General features: G+C 49.8%; 1 protein-coding gene across 1 annotated transcript in view; it reads right to left on the minus strand.

Annotated features, from left to right (window-relative positions):
• Nucleotides 1-1,680: 1,680 nt before the first annotated feature.
• Nucleotides 1,681-22,527, minus strand: part of HDAC8 (histone deacetylase 8) — a 43,065-nt gene continuing 22,218 nt past the window's right edge. Inside the window, exons 9-10 of the mRNA XM_009284591.2 lie at nucleotides 11,836-11,941; nucleotides 1,681-2,227 (exon numbers count right to left, since the gene is read on the minus strand). Of these exons, the coding sequence (XP_009282866.1) occupies nucleotides 2,205-2,227; nucleotides 11,836-11,941 (129 nt within the window). The 3' untranslated portion in view covers nucleotides 1,681-2,204. The remainder of the gene's footprint in view (nucleotides 2,228-11,835; nucleotides 11,942-22,527) is intronic.

Raw genomic sequence — 22,527 nt, forward strand, 5'->3', positions numbered from 1 at the left:
TGCGGAAGGATGGGGAAGTCTGATGTGTACCTCAAGGGGATTTGATTTTGGGTGAGAATAGCCAATGATTTGAACTATATGATGTTAACTGCTACATAATATTATATGCCATACCAATGATATTACAATAAGAATCACCCAGATTAATGAAGAATGAACTTCGATGAAACCAAGCAAAGCACAGTGATGATGGAACCAGAACTGACTTCAACATGAAACAATCCAACACCGCATACCATCTCCATCTTTCCTGCCCTGAAAGATTATTATGACAGATGGAGCCCAAAGTCATGGACTAAATGAACTCAACAAACATTTTAGAGGGATGGCCCATAGACTAAGGGAATTATATCTGTGTGTATATATGTCAAAAAACAGGAAAAGGGGTGGTGATCAATGGAAATGTATTGGAAAGATGGGGACCTGGGCATGATGTAGATGGTATAGAATAAGGGGTGGAAAATTAACTCCATCCCAGCTGAAAACAGGACAGTGGGCAACCTGCCTGGTTTAGGGTGCCATATCCCTACAGTCCCATCCTCAGGTGCAGCTCGGGCAACCTGCCTGGTTTAGGGTGCCATATCCCTACAGTCCCATCCTCAGGTGCAGCTCTCCCTGCACCTCACCTAAACCCCATTTAGTGCCACAATGTTTGACACTTGGGCAGTTTCCTATTGTTTATTTGTTTTCCCAGTTGTGTTCCTGAAGCAGCTCCCGCAGCTCACAGGCCATCTGTGCCTGGTGCAGGGATAGAGCACATGGGGCACCGAGGTGGGTCGGAGGGGGCAGCTGGCCAGCTTCTCTGCTCTCTCATACCCCACTTTTCTCCTCGCTAAATGATCCCCAGGGCTGACATCTCCCCTGGGCACTGAAAGCCTTTGCTGTGCCGGTGGCAGTGCCAGCCTCCTGCCAGTGGTCACCACACGAGGCCGGCCCCCCCCCACCTCACTGCAGCAGGTGCTGGGGGGACATGGGGGAAAGCAGGGAGGGGGTCAGGAGTCAATCAGTGGGGACATGGGAGCCACGTCCAGCTGAACTCCCTCCACACTGGATTTCCTGTTGTTTGGATCAGCAGTGAAAAACAAGAGATCAAAACAAAGCCAGGCCAGGCTGGGAGTCCCTTTGTCTTGCTATTTATTCCAGCGTAATCTAATTAAAGCAACAGGAAATATGCTTTCCCACAGTGACTGGACATCTTTAAAAAGAAACAGCACAAATAAAAGCTCCACGGGCCAGGTGAAGGAGGGGACAAGGGCAGCAGAGGCCAGGCTCCACCACCGAAGGCACCAGGAGGGATCTGCCCAAGATATCTGTGTACCTTGTCCCTTTGCTGAGATGCCTCACTGAGATGGTGAGTGGCAGCTCTCATAGGGCGCTGGGGCATCTGGAGGTTCATCTGAGGTCTCCTGGGACAGGAGCTGCCACCCTGCCCTGCATCTCCCTCAACACTCTGGGGAGCACCCCTGGGGTCTGACCCCTCCGCACAGGATTTCAGGAGCCCACCCATCGCTCTGGGGGTGTGTGTCTGTGCTGCCTTACATGATGGGGCTGGAAGGGACAGTCACAAGTGCAGATCTTTACTTTCCAGCGCTGGCTGGACCTCTGCTGAACACGTAAAGTGCTGTGGAAAAGAGCACAGGCAAGGCAGGGTGGGCGCAGGAAGAAAGGAAAGGGCTGGAGGAGTATTTCAAATACTTTATTTAAAAAAAAATCCCAGTTAAAAACACAATGGCCATGCCTTTCTGTGGATGAGAGGCACAGCCTGTGCCCCGTGCCCCAGCTGGCCCTCGGCACCGCTCCCTGGGTGGCCAGCTCAGAGGCCGTGCTCCTGCCAGGAAGGTAATGTGGTGCTGGGCTCCAGCTGGGGAGGGTTCACAGCTCTGAGCAGCCCCTCTCTTAAAAAAACATTTAAAACCAGTTGTGAGAATAAACTCTGTGGTGTTAAAAAAGGAAAGAGAAAGGAGCAAGGGAAGCTCTGCCGGCACTGGAAGGCTGTGGCTGGAGGCCCCACACTCCTGCCTGGGGAGAGCCATGGTGCTTGTGGTGCGCAGCAGCTTTTCTTCTTTAAAGAGAAAAAAATCAACCAACCAACATTAATTTCTTCCAAATTCCCCCGCAGCTACAAATTTCACCAGCTGCTAACATAAACACGCCGTCTTCCCCACGGGAAATGCTCTTGCGGAAACCTGAGCCTTCCTTCTCCGCTAAACAACATGCTTCAGATTCCCTGCAAATAAAAGGAGGCAGAAAAGGATATTTCCACTGATATTTAGCCTGACAGAGTGGCCTGGCCAGGGGCAGGGGTGCCACCCCTACACGTGATGGACCGGGCAGTGATACAGGAATCTCAGCCTCAGCGCAGACCCCAGTCCCTGCTGGCCCCTCGCTCCCTTTGCAGAGGCTGCTGCCCTCCTCCGAGCCAGACTTGGGGAACTACCAAAGGGAGACCCTGCCACCGCTTCCGCTATGCATTTCTCCTGCAGGCTGATCACTGGTTCAGGATTCATGGGCCAGCACCGGAGGGACACATGCTCACTCCCTGCTGCCTTGTCCTTCCTCTGGGCTGGATGCGCTGCCAGGAGCGCGAAGCATAGATCCCTCCCTTCCAGCTCTGGAGTAATGCTGTTCCTCCTCCCCTCCTGGACAGGTCAAGGGGGGATGTCCCCTCCCTAGGATTGGCCTGTGCTTGGGAATGGACACCCCAGGGCATCCATGGCCATCGCATCTCCCACCCATCTCCTCCTACTCTGCTTCTAACACCAACACATCACAACATGCACAGAGAGAGAAAAGGGCTGCTGAGCCCTGTCTTGCTGCCCCCAGCTCCTCCTGGGGACAGGGACAAGACAGATGGGCAAGGGCATCAAACGAGGCTGGCAGGAGCTGGCAGGGCTCACCGACCCGCCTGCCCTGGACTCCAACAGCTTTCAGTCTCCTGCCTGGCTAGAGGACTGTCCCAGCTCCTGAGGAAATGCATAGAGATCAGATGGGGAACCATCTTCCTTTGCCCTCAGGCAAGCCCCAGCCCTGCATGCAGCTCTGAGAAGAGCAAGGCAGCTCTGGCTCTGCCCCAAGGGCCGATGGAGGGATGCCAGTGCTGTGGGAGCCGGCCTCAGGGATGCTACACACGCTCCTGCCAAAGGCAGACCAGGATCTCTTGGTAGGCCTGAAATAAAAAAAGAGTAGCTGGGGCTTTGCGGGACCCCGAGCAAAGCACTTGGCAGCCAACCCTCAATTCTGGAGCAGCTAAGCGTGCTGAAGAGAGCCTGCAGGCTGGGCTGGCAGTCCCTGTCCTCTCCCTGCCGCCTGCCCATCCACAATTTCCCTTTAGACATCGTGGTTCACATCCTAAGCAGATGATAAAGGCTTTTCCTGCGTGCTGGGGGACTGGATACTCCGCACTTACACTAACTGCCCTGCATGGCAGCTGGGGCTGGGGTTGCTGGAGCAGGTGGGAATGGAAAGCCCAGCAGCTGCCAGCACAGCCAAGCAGGCAGCAAAGCAACGCTGGGAGTCAACAGTTAAAAGCAGGAGCCACAGCTCTGCTGCTGTCAGTCTGTCCACACTCTGCCCTGTGTCCGGCAGGCCCGTTCCCCCAGCGTTGGCAGTGCCACATCCCCTTGTGCAGCCCAGGGTAGGTAGGCAGTTCTGCCTTGCTCCATCCGTTGCTGTTTCACTGCCGAGGGAGACGGACCCTCCTTGCCCGATTCGCTCCTGCTGCCTCTGGCACTGCCACTGCAAGCGCAGTGGAAAACTCACTGCAGGGAAAACCAGTCCTGGAAAGCACTGGGCTCTTGGACCAGCCTCTCTGTGGTGGCTGGGAAGGGAGGAACGGGGTTTCTCCGCTCTCCCCTCTGCCACAGGCATGAGTTTTCCTCTCAGTGGGTGGCATGACAGAGGGAATCCCACTATCGAGCACCCAAGATTCCTGCTCTGTTTCAGCCACACGTGATGCTGGCTGGGAAGCCTTTGGGTGCTCACCCACAGGTCTGGATCTGCATGGCAGGCATCCCGGCCACCGCAGGGGAAAACGCAGCATGGCCTGGGACTAGTTGAGCACTGAGCGCAGGGCTGACCGAGCTTGGGGTCTCAGACCCCTTCCCAAACAGACAAGCAGCCCATCTAGGGCACAGACCATGCTCATGCCAGCTGTTCCCCAAGCACACATCTGGCTCCTTTGAGAAGTGCTATCAGGAAAGACAAAAATGTCTGGGATCCACCTGTCTCCCTTCTTCCCCTACAAATCCATGGCTACTAAATCCACTTCCTTCTACAAGCACGGATGCCTTCCTAGGTACAAAACACACATTCCCACCAGATCCAGCACTTGCAGTGGCATTGAAGTTCCTTCAGGAATGCACTCAGTTCCCAGGGGAAGTGGCTGTGAGCTGAGCTGGAAGTGTCACTCGAGGGTGCGGAGGTACCATCCAGGCAGAGCACAGCCTGCAGTGCCCTGCTCGCTCTTCCCCTCCCTGCTCCCAGTGCTCAAGGGCCCTGGTCCTTCTCCTAGGTATGATGTTGAGGAAGGGACACTGAGGAGGGCATGAATTTCCAAGCCCTCCTGCTCCTAAGACTGTCTGATGAGGTCTGACAGCAGAAGAGAGGTATTCTAGTTAAGCTGCAATTGCCTTGGGAGCCTGTAAGTCAAGCATCTGTAGGGAACAGGGTTTATAACTGCCTCATGCCCCAGGTAGCACTTTGACAGATGATAGTAAAGAGAACGACTGGTCTTTTGTGACATGACAAAGAAAGAAACAAAAATCATCATGCATAGGAGAGAAAAGGAGTGGGGGAGCTGAACGTAACAAAGCGCAGCAGTTGTGATCAGATGGTGGACCGAGTGTTCCCAAAGAAGTGTTTCAACAGACCCATACTGAAGTCACCCATCTCCAAAGGACAGGCACAGACCAGTCCTGCAGGTTTGCACCTACTCCCAGGCAGTGGTCCCTCACACAGGCTTGGGGACAACTGCCTGAACATGATCCAGGTAAGGCTGGTAGTGTGCCATGTTACAAGCCCACTTCAGCAAGCATGGAGTCTAACCACTTGCCTTTTATTCATCTCTCTGTAAGACACTAGAAGACATGGCTGTTTTCTGAGTTGCTTCCACTGAGTTGGAGCACCTGTGCTCTCTTGGGAGCAAAGGATGGGAACTTTGCTCCAGGGCAAAGCACTGCCTCAGAGAAGAGACTTGTGCCAGGGCTGACTGTGTGCCACGGATATTTTTGCGTTGCAGGGTTCACTCTCTAACTGACAAGCTCCAACCAAACTTGCATGCAGGAGGAGGATGTGAGCTTATGGCATAAACATGCAGAACTTGGACTTTTGATGAAACAAATGGTGATTTAAACCAAACAGGCAGAGGAAGGTAAAATATTCTATGTCAGGCTTGTATTGGGTGGTGATGAGCATACACTTGGGAAGTGGTAGCTCACCAAGCTGTGGTAACGGGACTGTCAGCAACTGGGAAGCATGTCTAGGAGTCAAAACTGAGCTGGGGACTGGAGAGGCTGGGGAAAAACTAGGCTGGGGAACTGAAAAGCTAGCCGTGGTGCAGGGGAAGGGCTAAATACGCAAGCTCTCCTCTCCTGAACTCGGACACTGTGGTACAAAAGGGAATGAACACCATGCATCTGAAGCAGCTGGAACATATCCCCTTGAAAGCACCAGCTTCTCATTCAGCCCTACACAGCCTCCAGGTCCTCCTGCATCCAAACGTTAACCCCCAGCTCCAGGCAGGCCACTAAGAGATTTCTTTCTTATTGACAGGGTAATCCCAGCCATGGTACCTTCCCTGCATCCAGGCTGAGACCTGGGCTCACAGCCCCAGCTTTTTCTGTCTAGCTGTAATTAGCTGCCCTCCTCTGCAAGAAGCCTCTGTGTGGGCACATGTGTCTGAGGCTGATGACACCCACAACCACGTCCAGCAAGCGTTTCATCTTATCGAATGAATCATAGAATCACGGAACAGTTTGGGTTGGGAGGGACCTTCCCAGACCGTCTAGTCCAACCCTCCTGCCATGGGCAGGGACATCTTTCAGTAGATGAAGTTGCTCAAAGCTCCGTCCAACCTGACCTTGAACACTTCCAGGGATGGGGCATCCACAGCTTCTCTGGGCAACCTGCTCCAGTGTCTCACCACCCTCATCAAAAAACATTTCTTCCTTATGTCCAGCCTAAACCTACCCTCATTCAGTTTAAAACCATTGCCCCTTGTCCTGTCACTACAGGCCCTGGTAAAAAGTCTCTCTCCATCTTTCTTATAAGCCTTCTTTATATATTGAAATGTCGCCATAAGGTCTCCCCAGAGCCTTCTCTCCTCCAAGCTGAACAACCCCAACTCTCTCAGCCTTTCTTCCTAGCAGAGGGGTTCCAGCCCTCGGACCATTTCCGTGGCCTCCTCTGGACCCACTCCAACAGGTCTATGTCCTCCTTGTGCTGGGAACCCCAGAGCCTCGACCTGCTGGCCACACTGCTGGTGATGCACCCAGGATACGGTTGGCTTTCTGGGTTGCGAGCGCACATTGCTGGCTCATGTCCAGTTTTTCATCCACCAGCATCCCCAAGTCCTTCTCTGCAGGGCTGCCCTCAATGCCTTCACCCCCCAGCCTGTATTGATACTGGGGGTTGCCCTGCCCCCCCCAGGTGCAGGACCCTGCACTTGGCCTTGTTGAACCTCATGAGGTTCACATGGACCCACTTCTCGAGCTTGTCCAGGTCCCTCTGGATGGCATCCCGTCCCTCAAGCGTATCAACTGCACCACTCAGTTCGGTGTCATCTGCAAACTTGCTGTGGGTGCACTCAATCCCACTGTCATGCCATTAATAAAGATATTGAACAGTATTGGCCCCAGTGCAGACACCTAAGGGACACCACTGGTTGCTGTTGGACATTGAGCCACTGACTGCAACTCTTTGGATGCGCCCATCCAGCCGATTCCTTATCCATCTAACACTCCATCCATCAAATCCTTCTCTCTCCAGTTTAGAGACAAGGATGCTGTGTGGAACCATGTCAAAGGCCTTACAGAAGTCCAGGTAGGTGACATCAGTTGCTCTTCCCTTACCCACCAACGCAGTCGCTCCGTTATAGAAGGCCACCAGATGAGTCAGGCATGATTTGCCTTTTGTGAAACCATGTTGGCTGTCTCTAATCACCTCCCTGTCATCCATATGCCTTGAGATAGCTTCCAGGAGGATCAGCTCTATGATCTTACTGGGCACAGAGGTCAGAGGCTGACTGGTTGGTAGTTCCCAGGGTCCTCCTTTTCACCATGTTTAAAAATAGGCGTGATGTTTCCCTTTTTCCAGTCACTGGGGACTTCACCTGACTATCATGATTTTTCAAATATGATGATGATCGTATTTTTCAAGTATGACCTCTCATCACGACTGGCTGTTTATTTGCAGTGTCACCAATTCTTTACAAACCTGACCTTACTTTTAAACAATCTCCTCTTAACAAGGTAACAGAAGCATAAGCCAAGCCACTACCCAGGCACGTTGTGGCCATCCATCCATCTGTCAGGAAGATTTCAATAAAAACTGACTTTAATTTAGGCTGTCTGTGAGATAAGGTTTAAAGAGTTTGGGCATATGGCTCCTATTAAACTGGTCCGTTCACAAGTACTCATCTTGAGCAGTGTCATGCATGTCCTACAGGCCAGACCAGGCTGGCCAGAACAGTCTACGTCACCCAAGACCCACTCACTGCCTGCTGTTTTCCCACAAGTCTTCCAGATGGGGCCAGGGAGAGGGTGGGAGCCTCCCAGCTTGTGCTTGCTCTTGCCTGACATCCTTCCTATAAGCCCCTGCCTTCCTCAGTAGGCTTTATGAGCTGGTGCCGGCAGAAGGGATGGACAGAAGTGCTATGGCAGCCTGCACTGTCTCCAGGGAGTTGCAGTTCCAAAGCACCAACCACAAGCCATGAAGAGAGATCCCAGAGCACCAAGCCATTCCTCATTTTGAGTGCTGCATGGTGGGACAGGACAGAGGAGGTGATCATCTGCTCCTCAAGTTTCTGTAATGAACAAGACCCTCAGCAACTCCTTGTCCCCCGCACAATGGATTTTCAGAACAGTGGCTGTCCCCAGGACATTGCTCTGCTGAGTTGGTAGCAATATCCTCTTGACTTTGCAGAAGCCCCTTTCTCACAAGATGCTTTCAGCCCTACCAAGACAGTGGACCCTGCAATCTTTCCTCAATGCCCAGTGCAGATGTGTGCCCACTGCTTTGTACCAACAGGTACAAAGGTGTTTGCCAGGCACTGCTGTCATGCCAACCTGCTCCACCATCTCTTGTGATCTCTGTGTGAGATGCTGAAAATCGGTCCCCTGTAAAGATCCAGCTGACTTTAACTGATTTTTTTAATCCTTTGCTCTTTGCTTCCTTTTTCCAAATCAGTGGATGCAAAAGACTCAGTGGCACATGGACTTGATACATTTCCAAGTTGACCTGAAGAATCTCAGTTCTTGGTGTAATGCTATTATAAACTAGGTACTCTGGTACTTAAAAAATAATGGAATAGAAACTCCTATTTTTCTCCTAAAAGGAGCTGGGACATCTTTCTCATTTCAACTTTGGGAACTGCAGAAAATTCTGAGGGTTTATAAAACTGTTGCTGGGTCCAGTTAATCCCAGATGAAGATGTGCTTCTTGTAAAGATGGAGCAGACTAAGGCCCTTCAGCTTGGAAAAGAGATGGTGGTGGAAGTGCGACATGGATCTGTGAAATCACAGACTGGCATTGGGAAGGTGAATAGGAACTAGTTACTTGCTGTTTCCCATTTACAAGAACAAGATGGCACTCAGTGAAATTACCCAACACCAAGTTTTACACAACAGAAAGTAGTTTTCCACACGCCAACCATGACACTCACTGCTGTAGACACCCAAAGTCCAAATAAGTCTGGAAAAGGAATAGAGGAATTAGTGGAGGACAGGTTCCTTGGTGGATCTCTAATGTGCATCCAGTAACAATGCCTGGCTTGGGAAGCCCTGAAACCACCAAATCCAAGAAGCTGGGTAAAGATACCAGGAAAAGGATATATAAAACCAACTGCTATGCTTACCTTAGAAATGCAGATTTACAGACACATTTACTAGCTACTGAGCCTACCTTCCCGTAGTGAGCTACATACCCTCCTGGCTTTAGTAACCACCCTTGCGTTCACTGACATTTTTATTAAACATCAAGAAGTTAACACAAGAAGAATGGCTTCTTCAGATACATGAGCAGTAAGCAGAAGCCCAGGGAAGACACAGGCCCATTGCTAACAAGGGTGGGGAAACCAATTACTAATAATGCTGACAAGACAGAGGTTCTCAATACCTTCTCTACCTCTGTCTTTACCAGCATAGCTGGACCCCAGATCACAGGAACATGTGCCTACGACAATGCATGGGTCCACCCACCAGCAGGGATGGGTGGTCTGTGACCTCTTGCAAAGGTTCAACCCACATCAATCTATGTTCAGAGAAGTGGCTGATGTTGTTGCAAGGCCACTGTCTATAATATTTGAAAAGTCGTGGAGATCAGGGGATATCCCTGATTACTGGAAGAGGGCAACTGTCACAGCCATCTACAATGAGGGCTCAAAAGAGGACTTGGGAAACTACAGGCACATTAGTCTTACTTCAACCCTTGGGAAAGTCATGGAACGAGTCCTCCTAGACACTGTTACAAACCAAATGAAGCAGGTGACTGGGAAAAGCCAGCATGGATTTACCAAGGGCAAATCATGCCAGGCTGATCTGGTCATCTTCTACAACAAAGTAACATCTTCTGCCGTCATGGGGAGAGCAGTGGATGTTGTTTACCTGGATTTCAGCAAAGCGTTTGACACTGTTTCCAACAGCCTCCTCCTGGACAAACTGGCAAGATACAGATTGGATGGGTGGTCTGCAAAGTGGGTAGGGAGGGAATTGGCTCACAGGCAGCACACAGACGGTGGTGATCAAAGGTTTTTACTCAGGCTAGCAGCCTGTCCAAGTGGGGTCCCCCAGGAATCAATACTGGGCCCCACACTGTTCAATATCTTCATAAACGATCTGGATGATGGGATTGAAAGCAACCTCACCAATATTGCTGATGACACCAAACTGGGTGCTGAGGGGGACACATCAGAAGGGAGAGCCATCTTACAGAGACCTGGTGTCATGGTTTAACCCCAGCCGGCAACTAAGCACCACACAGCCGCTCACTCACTCCCTCTGCAGCGGGATGGGGGGCCAGAATTGGAAGTGTAAAAGTGAGAAAACTCGTGGGTTGAGATAAAGACAGTTTAATAGGTAGAGCAAAAGCCGCGCACACAAGCAATGCAAAACAAGGAATTCATTCACTGCTTCCCATCAGTAGGCAGGTGTTCAGCCATCTCCAAGAAAGCAGGGCTCCATCACGTGTAATGGTTACTTGGGAAGACAAAATGCCATAACTCTGAACGTCCCTCCCTTCCTTCTTCTTCCCTGTCCTGGTTTCCTCCAGCTTTACATGCTGAGCATGACATCATATGGTATAGAATATCCCTTTAGTCAGCTGGGGTCAGCTATCCCAGCTGTGTCCCATCTCAGCTTCTTGTGCACCCCCAGCCTACTTGCTGGTGGGGTGGGGTGAGAGGCAGAAAAGGCCTTGACGTAAGCACTGTCAGCAATAACTAACACATCCCTGTGTTACCAACACTGTTTTCAGCACAAATCCAAAACATAGCCCCATACTAGCTACTATGAAGAAAATGAGCTCTCCCCAGCCAAAACCAGCACACCTGGACAAGCTGGAAGAGTGGGCTAACAAGAACAGTATGACATTTAAAAAAGACAAGGGCAAGGTCATGCAGCTGGGACAGAATAACCAGAGACACCAGTTCAGGCTAGGATCTGTGTGGCTGGGGAGCAGCCTTGCTGAAAGGGACCTGGGGGTCCTGGTGGACAGCAAGCTGAACATGATCCAGCAGTGCACCGCTGCAGCAATGAAGGCAAACTGGATCCTGGGCAGTATCTGCAGGGGCATTACTAGCAGAGATAGAGATGGGATCACCCCACTCTACTCAGTGCTTGTCAGCCGCACCTGGAGTACTGTGTCCAGTTCTGGTCCCCACAAATCAAAAAAAGACATGGGCAGACTGGAGAGGGTCCAAAGGAAGGCCACGAAGATGATCAAAGAGATCAAAGGAGAACCTGCCCTATGAGGAAAGGTTGATGGAGTTGGGTCTCTTCTCCCTGGAGAAGAGAAGGCTTGGGGGGACCTCATCACAGTATTCCAGTACTTGAAGGGCAGCTACAGAGAAGACAGAGGCTCTCTCTTCACAAGGAGCGACATGGAGAAGACAAGGGGCAACGGGTATGAGTTGCACCAGGAGAGGTTTCACCTCGTTATAAGAAAGACATTTTTTACAGTAAGAACAATCAATCACTGGAACAACCTCCCCAGGGACGTGGTAGAGTCCCCATTGCTAGAGGTTTTCAAGATGCGACTGGACAGGGTGCTAGATAATCTCATCTAGGCTCCCTTTCCCATGAAAGGTTGGACCAGATGATCTTTGAAGTCCCTTACAACCTGGGCTGTTCTACGATTCTAATAAGGACGAGGCCCCATGCTCCTCTGCCCAGCTAGAGGAAAGGCAATGGCAACTTTTTCTAACAGGGACCCACAGGTCTGATGTGCTACTAACACTGAAAATCCCAAGTGAAGCAGGAGACAGATGACGTTGTACACGATGAGCAGTCAAGTGAAAGTGGTTCATTTTTCTAGTCAGCGAGAAAGACTCCAACGAGCTTTCCTGAGGTCCACTATAAAAAGACCTGTAAGCCTGAAGCAGGAGTGTTGGCTTGGACAACTCACCTTTGATAGACTTAAGAATTTCTTGAATTCTCTGTGGCTCATTGCGGTCTGGTCTGCAGCTCGGTGTGATCTCCAGCACGTAATCAGGACCGTACTCTGTGAAGAACTGCAGGGAAGAGGAGAGGAGAGTCAGCAGAGAGGTCTCTGGCTGGCTGAGGCTGGAGGGAGGGCTCCCCATGGGTACCTGTTTGTAAAAAGGCAAAAACATTTTCTCCATCTGAGGGGCACATGTAGCTTAACTACATCAAAGAGGTGCTTCTGCAGTGTCTGTGCCCACCTGAAGTTTGCAACCGCTACCAATTCAAGGGCTTGGGAAGCAGAGCTCAGTGGTGCAGCCAAAAGCAGTCTCAGGTCTATCCCAATGCTTTATTTGGGAAAGCTGTTGACACTCATTTTACCCATGGTTACCTGCAAACCTGATTTTTTTATGAACAGAATTCAAGTGCTGCCTATCAGATATCCTTCCTTTTGGTTCCCTGCCCCACCTTGCAGAGTGCTGCATTGACATGACTGTGAAAGGAGAAAAATCAGTGTGCTTCAAGGTTAATAATGTTGTCTTTCCTGGCTGAATGCTCCAATAGTGTGCAGCTCAGCCTGAATGAGAAAATCTGCAGCACGCAGGCTCTACACGATAACACAGAATCAGAAATTATTGCCAGCAGTTTTATTTCACAAGCACGCAGCACTGAGCAAAAAAGCAGACACACCAGGGTTAAAAATTCAGCAGTGAAGTTGCAGTCGGTCATGTTGCTATGCCTAGAGAGCTTCACCCCATGAAGAGCTAGTCCAGACGTAAAGCTATTGTACCAAAGATAGGGAAATTCACAGCATTATAGTCTCCCAAGTCATTAATGATGCACAGGGCTGGGGTTCTTCAAGGGTGAGATTGGAGGTGGCAGATCTGGCAACCCAAGACCCACATCTCTGCACTAGCAGGGGCAATGACGGCTTCTCCAAGCGGACCTCAACATGCCAGTACTGATGAGGACAATGAAGTGGCTCCTGAATGTTGCAGGTTACAGTCCAGCATTTAAAAGCAAACCTGAAAGCATGCTGGGTTTACCAGCCTGTGAATTGCAGCATTAAGGAGCTGCCTGCTCTGTAAGTACATCAGCTATTCACACAGAATGGGCAAGGCAGCTGGGTCAGGGCAGGCAACGTGCTGCCTGCCCTGCTGCCTGCCAGACTTTTTTATGGGCCAACACAATATTCCACTGAAAAGGGAGTAAAAGGCAGATTTTGACAGCTGCATCGGCTCATTTGTGCAGTGCTCAGTCACTGTAGACCCAGCCAGCCGATTTGAAAAATGGAAAAATCTTTCCTTTTTAGCGAGTCAGTGTTTTGATCTATGCTTTCAACGCTGTGAGAATGAGATCCCATCTGTCCCCCAAACCAACGTGGGGCAGCAGGAAGCTGCTCTCAGCTCATTAGAAAACTACCATGACTATTCAGATCAGAGATGGACCCAGGGCCAGCCCGAATGAAAGCCCTACCCAGCTGTATCATGCAGCATGGGAGCACATACTTAGCTAATTAGCAGGCTAGCCCTCTTTCTTCCAAGCTTCTCCACAGTCAGCCCAAGGACTGATGTATATTTTTCAAGCAGACTATTTTCACAGTTTTCTTAAGTAATCTCCTTTATAGCTAAACATTTTCCTTTCTTCACCTCTGCCCGCAGATCGCTTTGGAAAGCCCCTGCTGAAATACTGATATGAGAGGAGAACACTGACATTTTTTATGCTTTGAAAGACTGAAAATGGCTACAGCAGAAGCCACCAACATGTCTTGGGAAGTCCTCACTGAGAGCTGGTGCCTCCTGTCTGGTTTGAGTTTGCCCTTGTACTGTGAACAAGACAGAGCTACTCCCAGAGTATACAGGCTCCACTGGCAAAGCCCACTGACTCCACAAACGAAGGAAGCTGGCTAATTTGCAGGAAAAAAGGAAAAACACATAAAATCTTGACTGCAGCATCTGTGAAAAAGCACATGGAAAACGCACACCTCTTAGTAACTGGTCTCGGCTGCACAACCTGCTGGTTACACAGGCAGTGGCACAGCGGACTTTGCACTGTGGATCTAGCACATCCAACCTGGGAAACAACGAGGCACAGTTAATCCTGATGAAGCCATCATTTTGCACTTCCTCATCCTCTGATTTCTATGGCATCAAGTGAAACAGAGCACCAATACAGTTTCATGCAACTGTTTTTCAAAGTCTATGTTAAAGGGCAAAAATACCTGGACTTTTGCACTGATGTGGTTTATGGCAGTCGAGAAGCTTTTGGTATTAAATAACTAATACCCTGTATTAGTTATTACCTCAGCTCCATCTGCTGAGCCACCCAGTATGGGTTGCAGAGCACAGTCATGCAGAAGAGCTTGGGGCTGGCTGGGTTTTACACTATCCACCAGAAAGCAGGTCAGCAGGGCAAGCCTTGTAAATCTTGAACTAGCTTATCCAAGAGCTCTGATGCAGGTGCTCTGAAGCAAACAGCTCCAGCTGTTCAACACATTCCTACCCCTCTACCGCAGGTTCCTGTGCAGGTGGCAGGAGAAAATACGTGTCCAGTTACCCCAGGTCACAGACTGAGACACAAGGGCTGCGACACAAACCAACAGGGCACAGGGGCAATGGCAGGAGACCCTGCCCACTTCTGCTACCTTGCACCAGCGGCAGAACGGCCAGGCAGGTAAGGACAAGACCACCTCTCATTGCCGCAGCTAGAGGTGCTTCTTGTCTCTGAGGAAGCAGTAACAAAAGAAATTCTTTCAACCACTCATCAATTGACAAAAGCAACAAGCAACACCTGGGAATCAGCTGAGTTCTGACCCGCCACAGGGACCCAGAGAAGCAAATCCAGCAAAACAAACCAATGACATCGATTTTCTCTTTGAGGTGGGAGGCTTAAGCCTTAATACTTCCAAAGATAGTACAAAAAAGCCATTTGTACAAGCACCTTGTATCCACTCTCTTGCAGCCTGAAGGGGATTCAAGAGGTGGTTTTCAATGCTTCAGAAAAGACTCATTCTGTTTCTTCATCTCTCAGAACAAGGAGGATGTTACAAGCAGACAAGCTCATGCTTCAGCAACAACAAAATGCCTGCATTACTCACTCATCCATTTATTTGTAGCAGGGAAAAATATATCTTTTTCATCCCTGGAAAAAACCTGTCATTTTCTCTCCTGAATCAGCAGCCCACCTGGAAACTCACAACCACTCCCTTTTAAAAGTCAGGCATGCCAAAACTGAGAGAATCACAAACGTCCGATGCGCAATCCTAAAGCCCTGAGCAGGCTAAAAGGACCTGAAGTTTAAACCAGAGGGAGGCATACCTGGGACTGCAAATGTCTTCCCTCCCATCAGCGGCGTGTCCCAGAAAAAGAAGCAGTGCCCAGTGTAGTAGCACAACTGCAGAGTGCTTTGGTGGTCTGAAAGAGGATGGGAGTAATGGTTCAGGAGATGGGAATGTGGAATGACTGCAGGGAAAGAAGTGTTGGAGGAAGAAAAGAGTAGGCATAGAGGCCAGGAAAAAGGGTGAGAAAGAGAAAGGAAAAGGCAAAGAGGAGAAATAAAAAAAAAAAAAGGCTAAAACAACAATGTTCTTAAAGGGGAAGGATATTTTCTACTGAATAATGCCAGATCTGACAACAAGTACTATGCCAATAGCAAAAAATTAGGCATCTTATGAAAGTCTAAATTCTGTCCCTGATTTTAGTACAAACAGTTCATTGGTGGACACTGCTGCAGGGGGAACATGACCCACTGCACCATCAGCACTGGATGTTCAAAGAAATTCTATGTTGGTCCTTCCAGACATCCTAAGACTATTTAAACACCATTGCACTGCTGCTCAGTCAAATGCTTTCTGGATCTCAAGACCACACCCGTCTTGTTTTCAAGCCCTTCTCTACAAACTCATGAATCAAAAAGAACCACCAAAAGACCTCCATGTTTCTGAATATTGACTTTCTTTCATAGTAACTTGATTCCAAGACCTGGAGCTGTAAAGAACATCCCCAAACCCCTCAGTGCTGGAAGAGAAGCAAAGTGCTGAATATAATTGGGTAGAATTTGGCCCGTCATCACCAAAAAAGCATGCCAAACCTGGCTGATGGAGAGAAATACATTGAGAGCAGCACAACCTAGCCACTTCACAGCAAGGTGCTTCAGCAATGATCTGTCCCAGGCTGTGCACTCTCATGAGTTTCCTTCAGGAGGCAAGCAGAGCCCTGGGGTTGTACAGCAGGAAAGCAGTGCCTGGACTGCCTTCAAGCTGCTCACAGTCAAGAATTCTGCACTGATCTCAAAAAGCTGACTAGTCTGACAGCTCAGCTTCCAGGTTTCGTGTTAATCAGAATGGGAATTCCTATTTAAAGCAAAGAAAACACGAAATCAGGAAGTACCAACCTTTGTTTCTGTGCACAGGCGCTGATAAGCTATTAAACCATTAGTGGTTCTTTGCCAGAAGCAGCAGAAAAAAAACTGGGAATCTGACAAGAAGACATCAGCCCTGTGTGCGCACAAATACATACGTACACATACACAGAAAGCACACGCTGTTTCCCCTTCAGATTATCTCATAGCTGTATAAATATTTCATACCCACTAGCCTCCAAATCAATCTTCCTCCTTCATGACTTTGCCCCTGCCAAATCTGCTTCCACCAGTTTACCTTAAATATGCCAACCCATCCCAACAGCACAATGCAGGCAGCCTGGAGCATCTTGTGGAAAGATTATAGAGGGTAAAATATACTGATGAGGAGGACTCTAAAAATACGCAAAACCAGTCAGCTGTAGCTTCTCTGGGAGCTTCTGTTAGGAAGCTCTGCAGGATCAATGCAAGATGAGGCTGTCTCATTCTTAACCACAGAGAAACAGGCTGCCGCACATTAAGTGCTAGCCTGGAACTTGCACTAGCAGCAAGGTGAGGAACTACGTTACCTTCAACTAGTTCCATCTAAGGGGAAAAAAAAGCCTTCTCTAAATGCAATGACTCATGGAATGAGAGAAGGGAACAGAAGAATTCCCGTCAAAGTGAAGGGCCACATATCGAATACATAGTAAGACACTCCTTCCCCTGAAAATCTGAGGTCCGTAATGTTTAAACTAACTTGTCAAGTCAAAAATCCAGATGTCAACATCACATGGGAATGTGCCTCGTCCAGGCTCTGGAATAAGGCAATGGCAAAGCACTGCCTGGCACCTGACTGCTCTCTGTCATGCTCTGATGCAAGATGAGCCTGCTAGAAAAGATAGTGTATTTTAAGTTCAGTAAACGGCAGAGCAAGATGGGCTACGCCTCCCAAGGACGGCGTACAAGTATTATTCCAAACTGTGTCCTCCAAAAACCATATTTGCCAAACATCTTACTGTCTTCTGCTCTGACAACTGTGACCAGCAAAGACTGGTCTTCCAGATAGCTTTGTTGTAAAGCAGAGCCATAAGAGAAGCCAGAGAGCAAAAGGTCCCCTATGACTTTGGATGCCAACTCCCAAGCTGGCTCATCCCTTCTACAGGCAGCTTGCAAAGAGCCTTTTGACTTTACCAGACTCAGGTCCCCTCGTAGAAAGTGCAGGAGTGCAAGAGCAGCAAGTTGCTTCCTGGAGCGCTCAGTGGGCCGGCATGTGTATTCACATCTGCACCCAAGGCAGCTGGTAGAGACGCTGCACTGAACTGCACACCCTGCCTGCATCTATCAGTGAACCTGCCCGATGGCTGGGAACCTTCTCCTTTGGCAAAGGTGGAGAATGGAAGCTTCATCCTAACTTTGTCCAAGCCCTCCACAAGGCACCAGCCCATCTTATGGATGCGGAACGGGATAAAGCTTGCTTTTGTTTACACAAGGCTTTCCTGGTTCACTGTGGCTTTTTAAACAGAGCCAAGTCTTGACGTGCCCCTCTCCATGCTTCAGAGGAAGCCAGAGGACATGCAGCCATCCCCACATCCAAGCTGAAAAGCAGCCAGGCAGGAGGAGGGCCCCAGACACACTGCACAACACATGGACACCCTCAAGGGAAGGCAGAGGACACCTGCATCCTGGGCACTGAATTGCTTGATGGAGTTTGCCTTCTCCGCATAGCCACCCACCAAACACCCAGACAAGCACTCCCATGGCTTCTCAGAGTTATGAGCCCCAAACCAAACCTCCACCATTCTCACCTGGACATTAAATGTGTGGGACCATGTGCTGCCACGCTTATACGCAGCTCTTCATTGTGAAGGGGCTGGCAAGCGGTGGCACAGGAAGCCAGGTTTATATGCCCTTAAACAGCATAGAGGTCTCAGGAAGCCAGGCCTGAGATTCTTCTCCCCATCAGCATCTGCACAGGGAGTTGCATCAGTACACTCTCACTGCACTCTCCGCAGTGACCTCTCCCCAGACCTCAAGCACCAGCATTTCTTGTAGTTGCCTTATGACAGAGGCATCTCCCTCTGCTAAGGACCTATGTGCACGCGCCGTTGGACATTGATATTTCTGACTGTGCAGTGTCCCAAAGGCAGGGTTCAGCAGCAGGCTTCCAGGAGAGACTGGCACCTGTCTGTACGTCACAGCTTTCATCAGAAATCAGACTTGTTTCAGTGCTCCTGAGAAGCAGGAGGCTCCCAGCCCTGGAGGAACACTCTTTCCTGGGGGAGAAGCACAACACGATCCAGTACAAGCTGTCCCACGCTGGCCTTAAGACAGGGCTTACACATCCACTCAAGGGTGAGAGGCTAGTAGATCTCAAACTCCTGCTCTCGTGTATGCCAAAGCCCATGCCATCCCTCACCAGAAGACAGAACAATGTGCGGAACAGCTGAACCACAGGAAGCCCCAACGTGGGGGGTACGCAGGTACCTGGCAGGGACTCTCCCATGAGTTTCATCAACCAGCTGAGATTCCCATGTCAAGAGGAATAGATTCACCAGTCCTAGAATAATACACACAAAGGCTGGGACATAACAGAGGTGGAGACTGGAGTTGCTAAGACAACACACACTGGCCCTCACATGCTCAGGCTGCACATGCCCTCTGTAAATGAGCAAGTAACAGCATTTTCCCAGCTGGCCCCTCCTGATCCCAGGCTCTAACTGTCACATCCAACACAAAGACCAGCCTTTTCACAGCTTCACTGGTTTATCAGCTTTGGCTATTAATTTACCACTGACGAGAAAACAGATCCAGCTGGCAATGTTTCCAGTTGACTGTTGTTCCTCCATGAGTGACAAGACCTTGGAGGACCATGGATGCAAGCAAGAGTTATTGGTTTGAGTAAAGCAGCCACCAGGCTGCAGCCTCAGTTGAAAGCCCACAGAAGCAGGATCAGGCAGTTTGGTCTGTGTGGAGAGGAGCCAGCTTGGGGACAGCATCCAAATTAAAAGGCAATGTTAGCTGCAGTGAAGACAAGCCTACAACTGCTCGGGATCTGCCATGGCTTCTGATCTCATGGAAAAGAGGACAAACAATAAGAAAGATGTCAGCTTCACTGCAGATTGCCTGCAGCTGTCTGACTGCAGCAAGGTTCCTTCATTCCTGTCATTACAGAGCCATTCCGTCAGACACCCTCAGCCAATCATGGGACCAAGTAACCAGAAATTGTTGCATTTGTGTCTACCTCAGAGACAGCATAACAGCAACCCCAAACACAACTTTCTTCTCTTCTGAGACATTCAGGCACTGACCCAAACCACTGTCAAGCAACCAAGTGCAAATCAGCTAGAGAAATCACTCCCAGGTTTGCTGCACATCTGCACTGCTTCCCATTTTATTTTAAAGTATGAAAAAGACTTAAGCTATAAACCCAAAGATGCAGTTTCCAATGAGAATGAAAGTCGGCTAGAAAGGCTTTACCAAGGAAGAAAGGATGGGAAGAACCAAATTTTTACACTGCAAGAGGAGCTGCTGGAGTCTCCAACTGGGGGGTCTAAGCCCTGAGCGTTGGGTAAGAACAGCCTGGTGGCACTGGGGATACTGGGACAAAACCAAACTGAGGGAACCAACCAGAAAATCTGAGCATTTCCTGTGACGGAAATCTTTCTGAAAGTGGAAATTTTCCTAAAGGAAGTGGTGGAAGCCCAACTGCTTCCATTATCTCAAACCAGATAAAGCCCTTGAGCATAAACAAAAGGCAATGTTCTTGTACTGGGTGCCAGTTTACTTTGAAAGGGGAGTTTTGATATCTAGAAGCAATTATTATTTTCCATGTCCAGTTTTCATGAGCCAGGCAATTTTCTAATTCATTTATTTTTTAAAATGAAAGTCCTGGTAACTGTTACTAGCCTAATATAGGCCCTCATAAGTATCTTTTAGCAATCCTCTCACACAGAAAAACCCCACCCCATTTTCTCCACACAGTAAGACTTACATGCTGTAATACACAGGCTAAGGGGCAACAGGCAGGGATAACCTACCCACGACTCCCTGACTGTTGAAGAGTATCCAGAAGACAGAAAACTCAGACAATGCAGACTGAGGCTGCTGCACACATGTGAATTCTATCCATTACAGGGGTACAGACCTTTGCATCACCTGAAACCTCGGTGCTATGGACACTGGACCTGTCATCCTTGTTCAATGAGGTGGATTAACTTGCTCCAGGTAACTCAAGCCAAGGTGTCAGAGCAGGCTCTCAGGTGTAATGCCCCTGCCTCATTTATGGTAGGCAGGATTTTAATGAAGAACGGTGGGATTAACGCCCCTACCTTTAGTGTTACCCCATGCAAGGTGCATATTGGATCACATCTTGGCATACAACCAGGCGTCCCCACCTTGCTCCAATCCAGAGGCTCAGCCAATTCAGCCCTGTCGAGTACCGGATGAAGAGCAAGGAATTACAGAAACCAAAAGGATGGCCCCAAACGTGCCACCCTGGAAAAGCACCCTTTCCTGCGTGCACTCAGCAAGCCCCATAAAGCACACTGTGCACAGCCAGCCGCTAGCCTTGTGCTCTTCTTTTTGCCCAGCGTCCCGCTTGACTAGGACAGGTTTGGAGAAGTGCTGAACACCCACAGCTGCCCCCAGGACCAGCCTAAACCTGTAAGTACCATAATAATGCTCAATCCTCTCTCAAACCAAGCCTTACATGTTACCAACGGAACAAACACAGACACAGCAGGACGCTTCTTGGCCATACATCACAGAAAACTGGAAGAGCACCCAGAGAAACTCTGTGTTCGCACTGTTCTTTATACTCATCCCCCTGCATCTGCTATCGGCTACTGTGGCAGAGAGGAGGAGACAGAAAGACTGACAGCTTCCTGGACAATACTGCTCACTTGACATGGTGAAGGAGGTACCATCCTCCAGATTGCACATCCCCATGCTATTTAAGACCATCGCAACACGTCAAGCGAGCAAAGTCTGGTGTCCAGGCCAAGGGAGAAAGAGAAACACTTGCAGTGGACATAACCATGACACAACTGTTTTCTTGCAGCGTGTGAGTTGGGAAGAAAGCTCTTGTGGGCTGGTAAGAAGAAATGGCTTTTGCTACAGAGGGTTCAACTCCACTTCTCAATTCTCTTCAGCTCTGCGGAATAGCTGTCGCCTTTTGGAAGTCACTGTCTGGCAGGCCAGGTGCCCAGCTCAACACCAGCTGAGCAGCCAGCAGACACTGGAACTTGCCCCAGTGCACAGGTAAGAAACAACAGAAGGGCTTAACTTACAATCAGGGCTTTGTGAGAGCTTCCCCCCCCCATTGCAAATTGTCCCATTCCCTGCCCCAAGCCCCTCGCATCCCCTCAGAAAGGCCTGGCCTCCTGTTCGCTCACTTCTGGGAGCAGTGGCGGCAGTTGGTGGAGTGGGGAGTGGAGCAGAGGTTGTTCAGCAGGTACAAAGCACTGTTTGTTCCCTCAACAGGGCTAAGCTGCTGCTTCTCCTGCTTCTAACCCTCCTGGGGCCCCCGGGAGAAGGGGCAGGGACAGTTCAGGAACGTGACTGTGTTCAGTTTGCGGTACCTTAGCAGGGCCACAGCTTGCCTCTTTGATCTCTGGCCATGAAAAGTGCATAAAAGACTGAATTCAAGAATGTAGACCTTTACAAACTGGCCTACGGGAACTCTGTCTGCCCCAGGACCACCTCCCACAGTAGCAGTGCCCTGTATTATCACAACCCCCTGTGCTGGTAACTGGCCGGCGGTCCTTTTCATTTAGCTGCCAACACCTCCCTCCCCAACACATCGTGCTCGAAAAGCACCCTGCAAGCACCACTCTGAGGCCCCAACACTGAATGTGCCGCAGGCTCACTGCTGCCTGGGTATACACAGTTGGTATCTCACGGAAAACACTTGATTCCTGCAAGCACAGCCAGAGCACGTGATCACAGAGGCAAAATCTCCCCAGTTGGGTGCAAAACAGAGCAACGTTTAACTCCTCCCCAGTAAATAACCTTCACGAGAGCAGCGAGCAGCAGCCAGAAGGCCGAGGCTGAGAGCACACCGCTCTGCCTGATGAGCCGGGACCCGTCAGGCCACCTTGCTCACACTGCACACAAGGATGCTCTGCTCCCTCGGCCTTCCTCATTTTGTAAATCCCACAAAAATCACACCTTACAAAAAGATCTCAACATAGTTTATGAAAGTGTTTCACACTAGTTTACTGATGCTTCGTTCCATTTCCTCGTGTCCTATTGCCGGTCACCAGAGAGTTGAGACCAGCACCTCCCCCTCCACTGCCCCCCTTTGAGGAGGCTGTAGACTGCGATGAAGTCCCTG

Source organism: Aptenodytes forsteri, unplaced genomic scaffold (genome assembly GCF_000699145.1).
Source record: "Aptenodytes forsteri isolate BGI_AS27 unplaced genomic scaffold, ASM69914v1 Scaffold455, whole genome shotgun sequence".
Classification (NCBI taxonomy): domain Eukaryota; kingdom Metazoa; phylum Chordata; class Aves; order Sphenisciformes; family Spheniscidae; genus Aptenodytes; species Aptenodytes forsteri.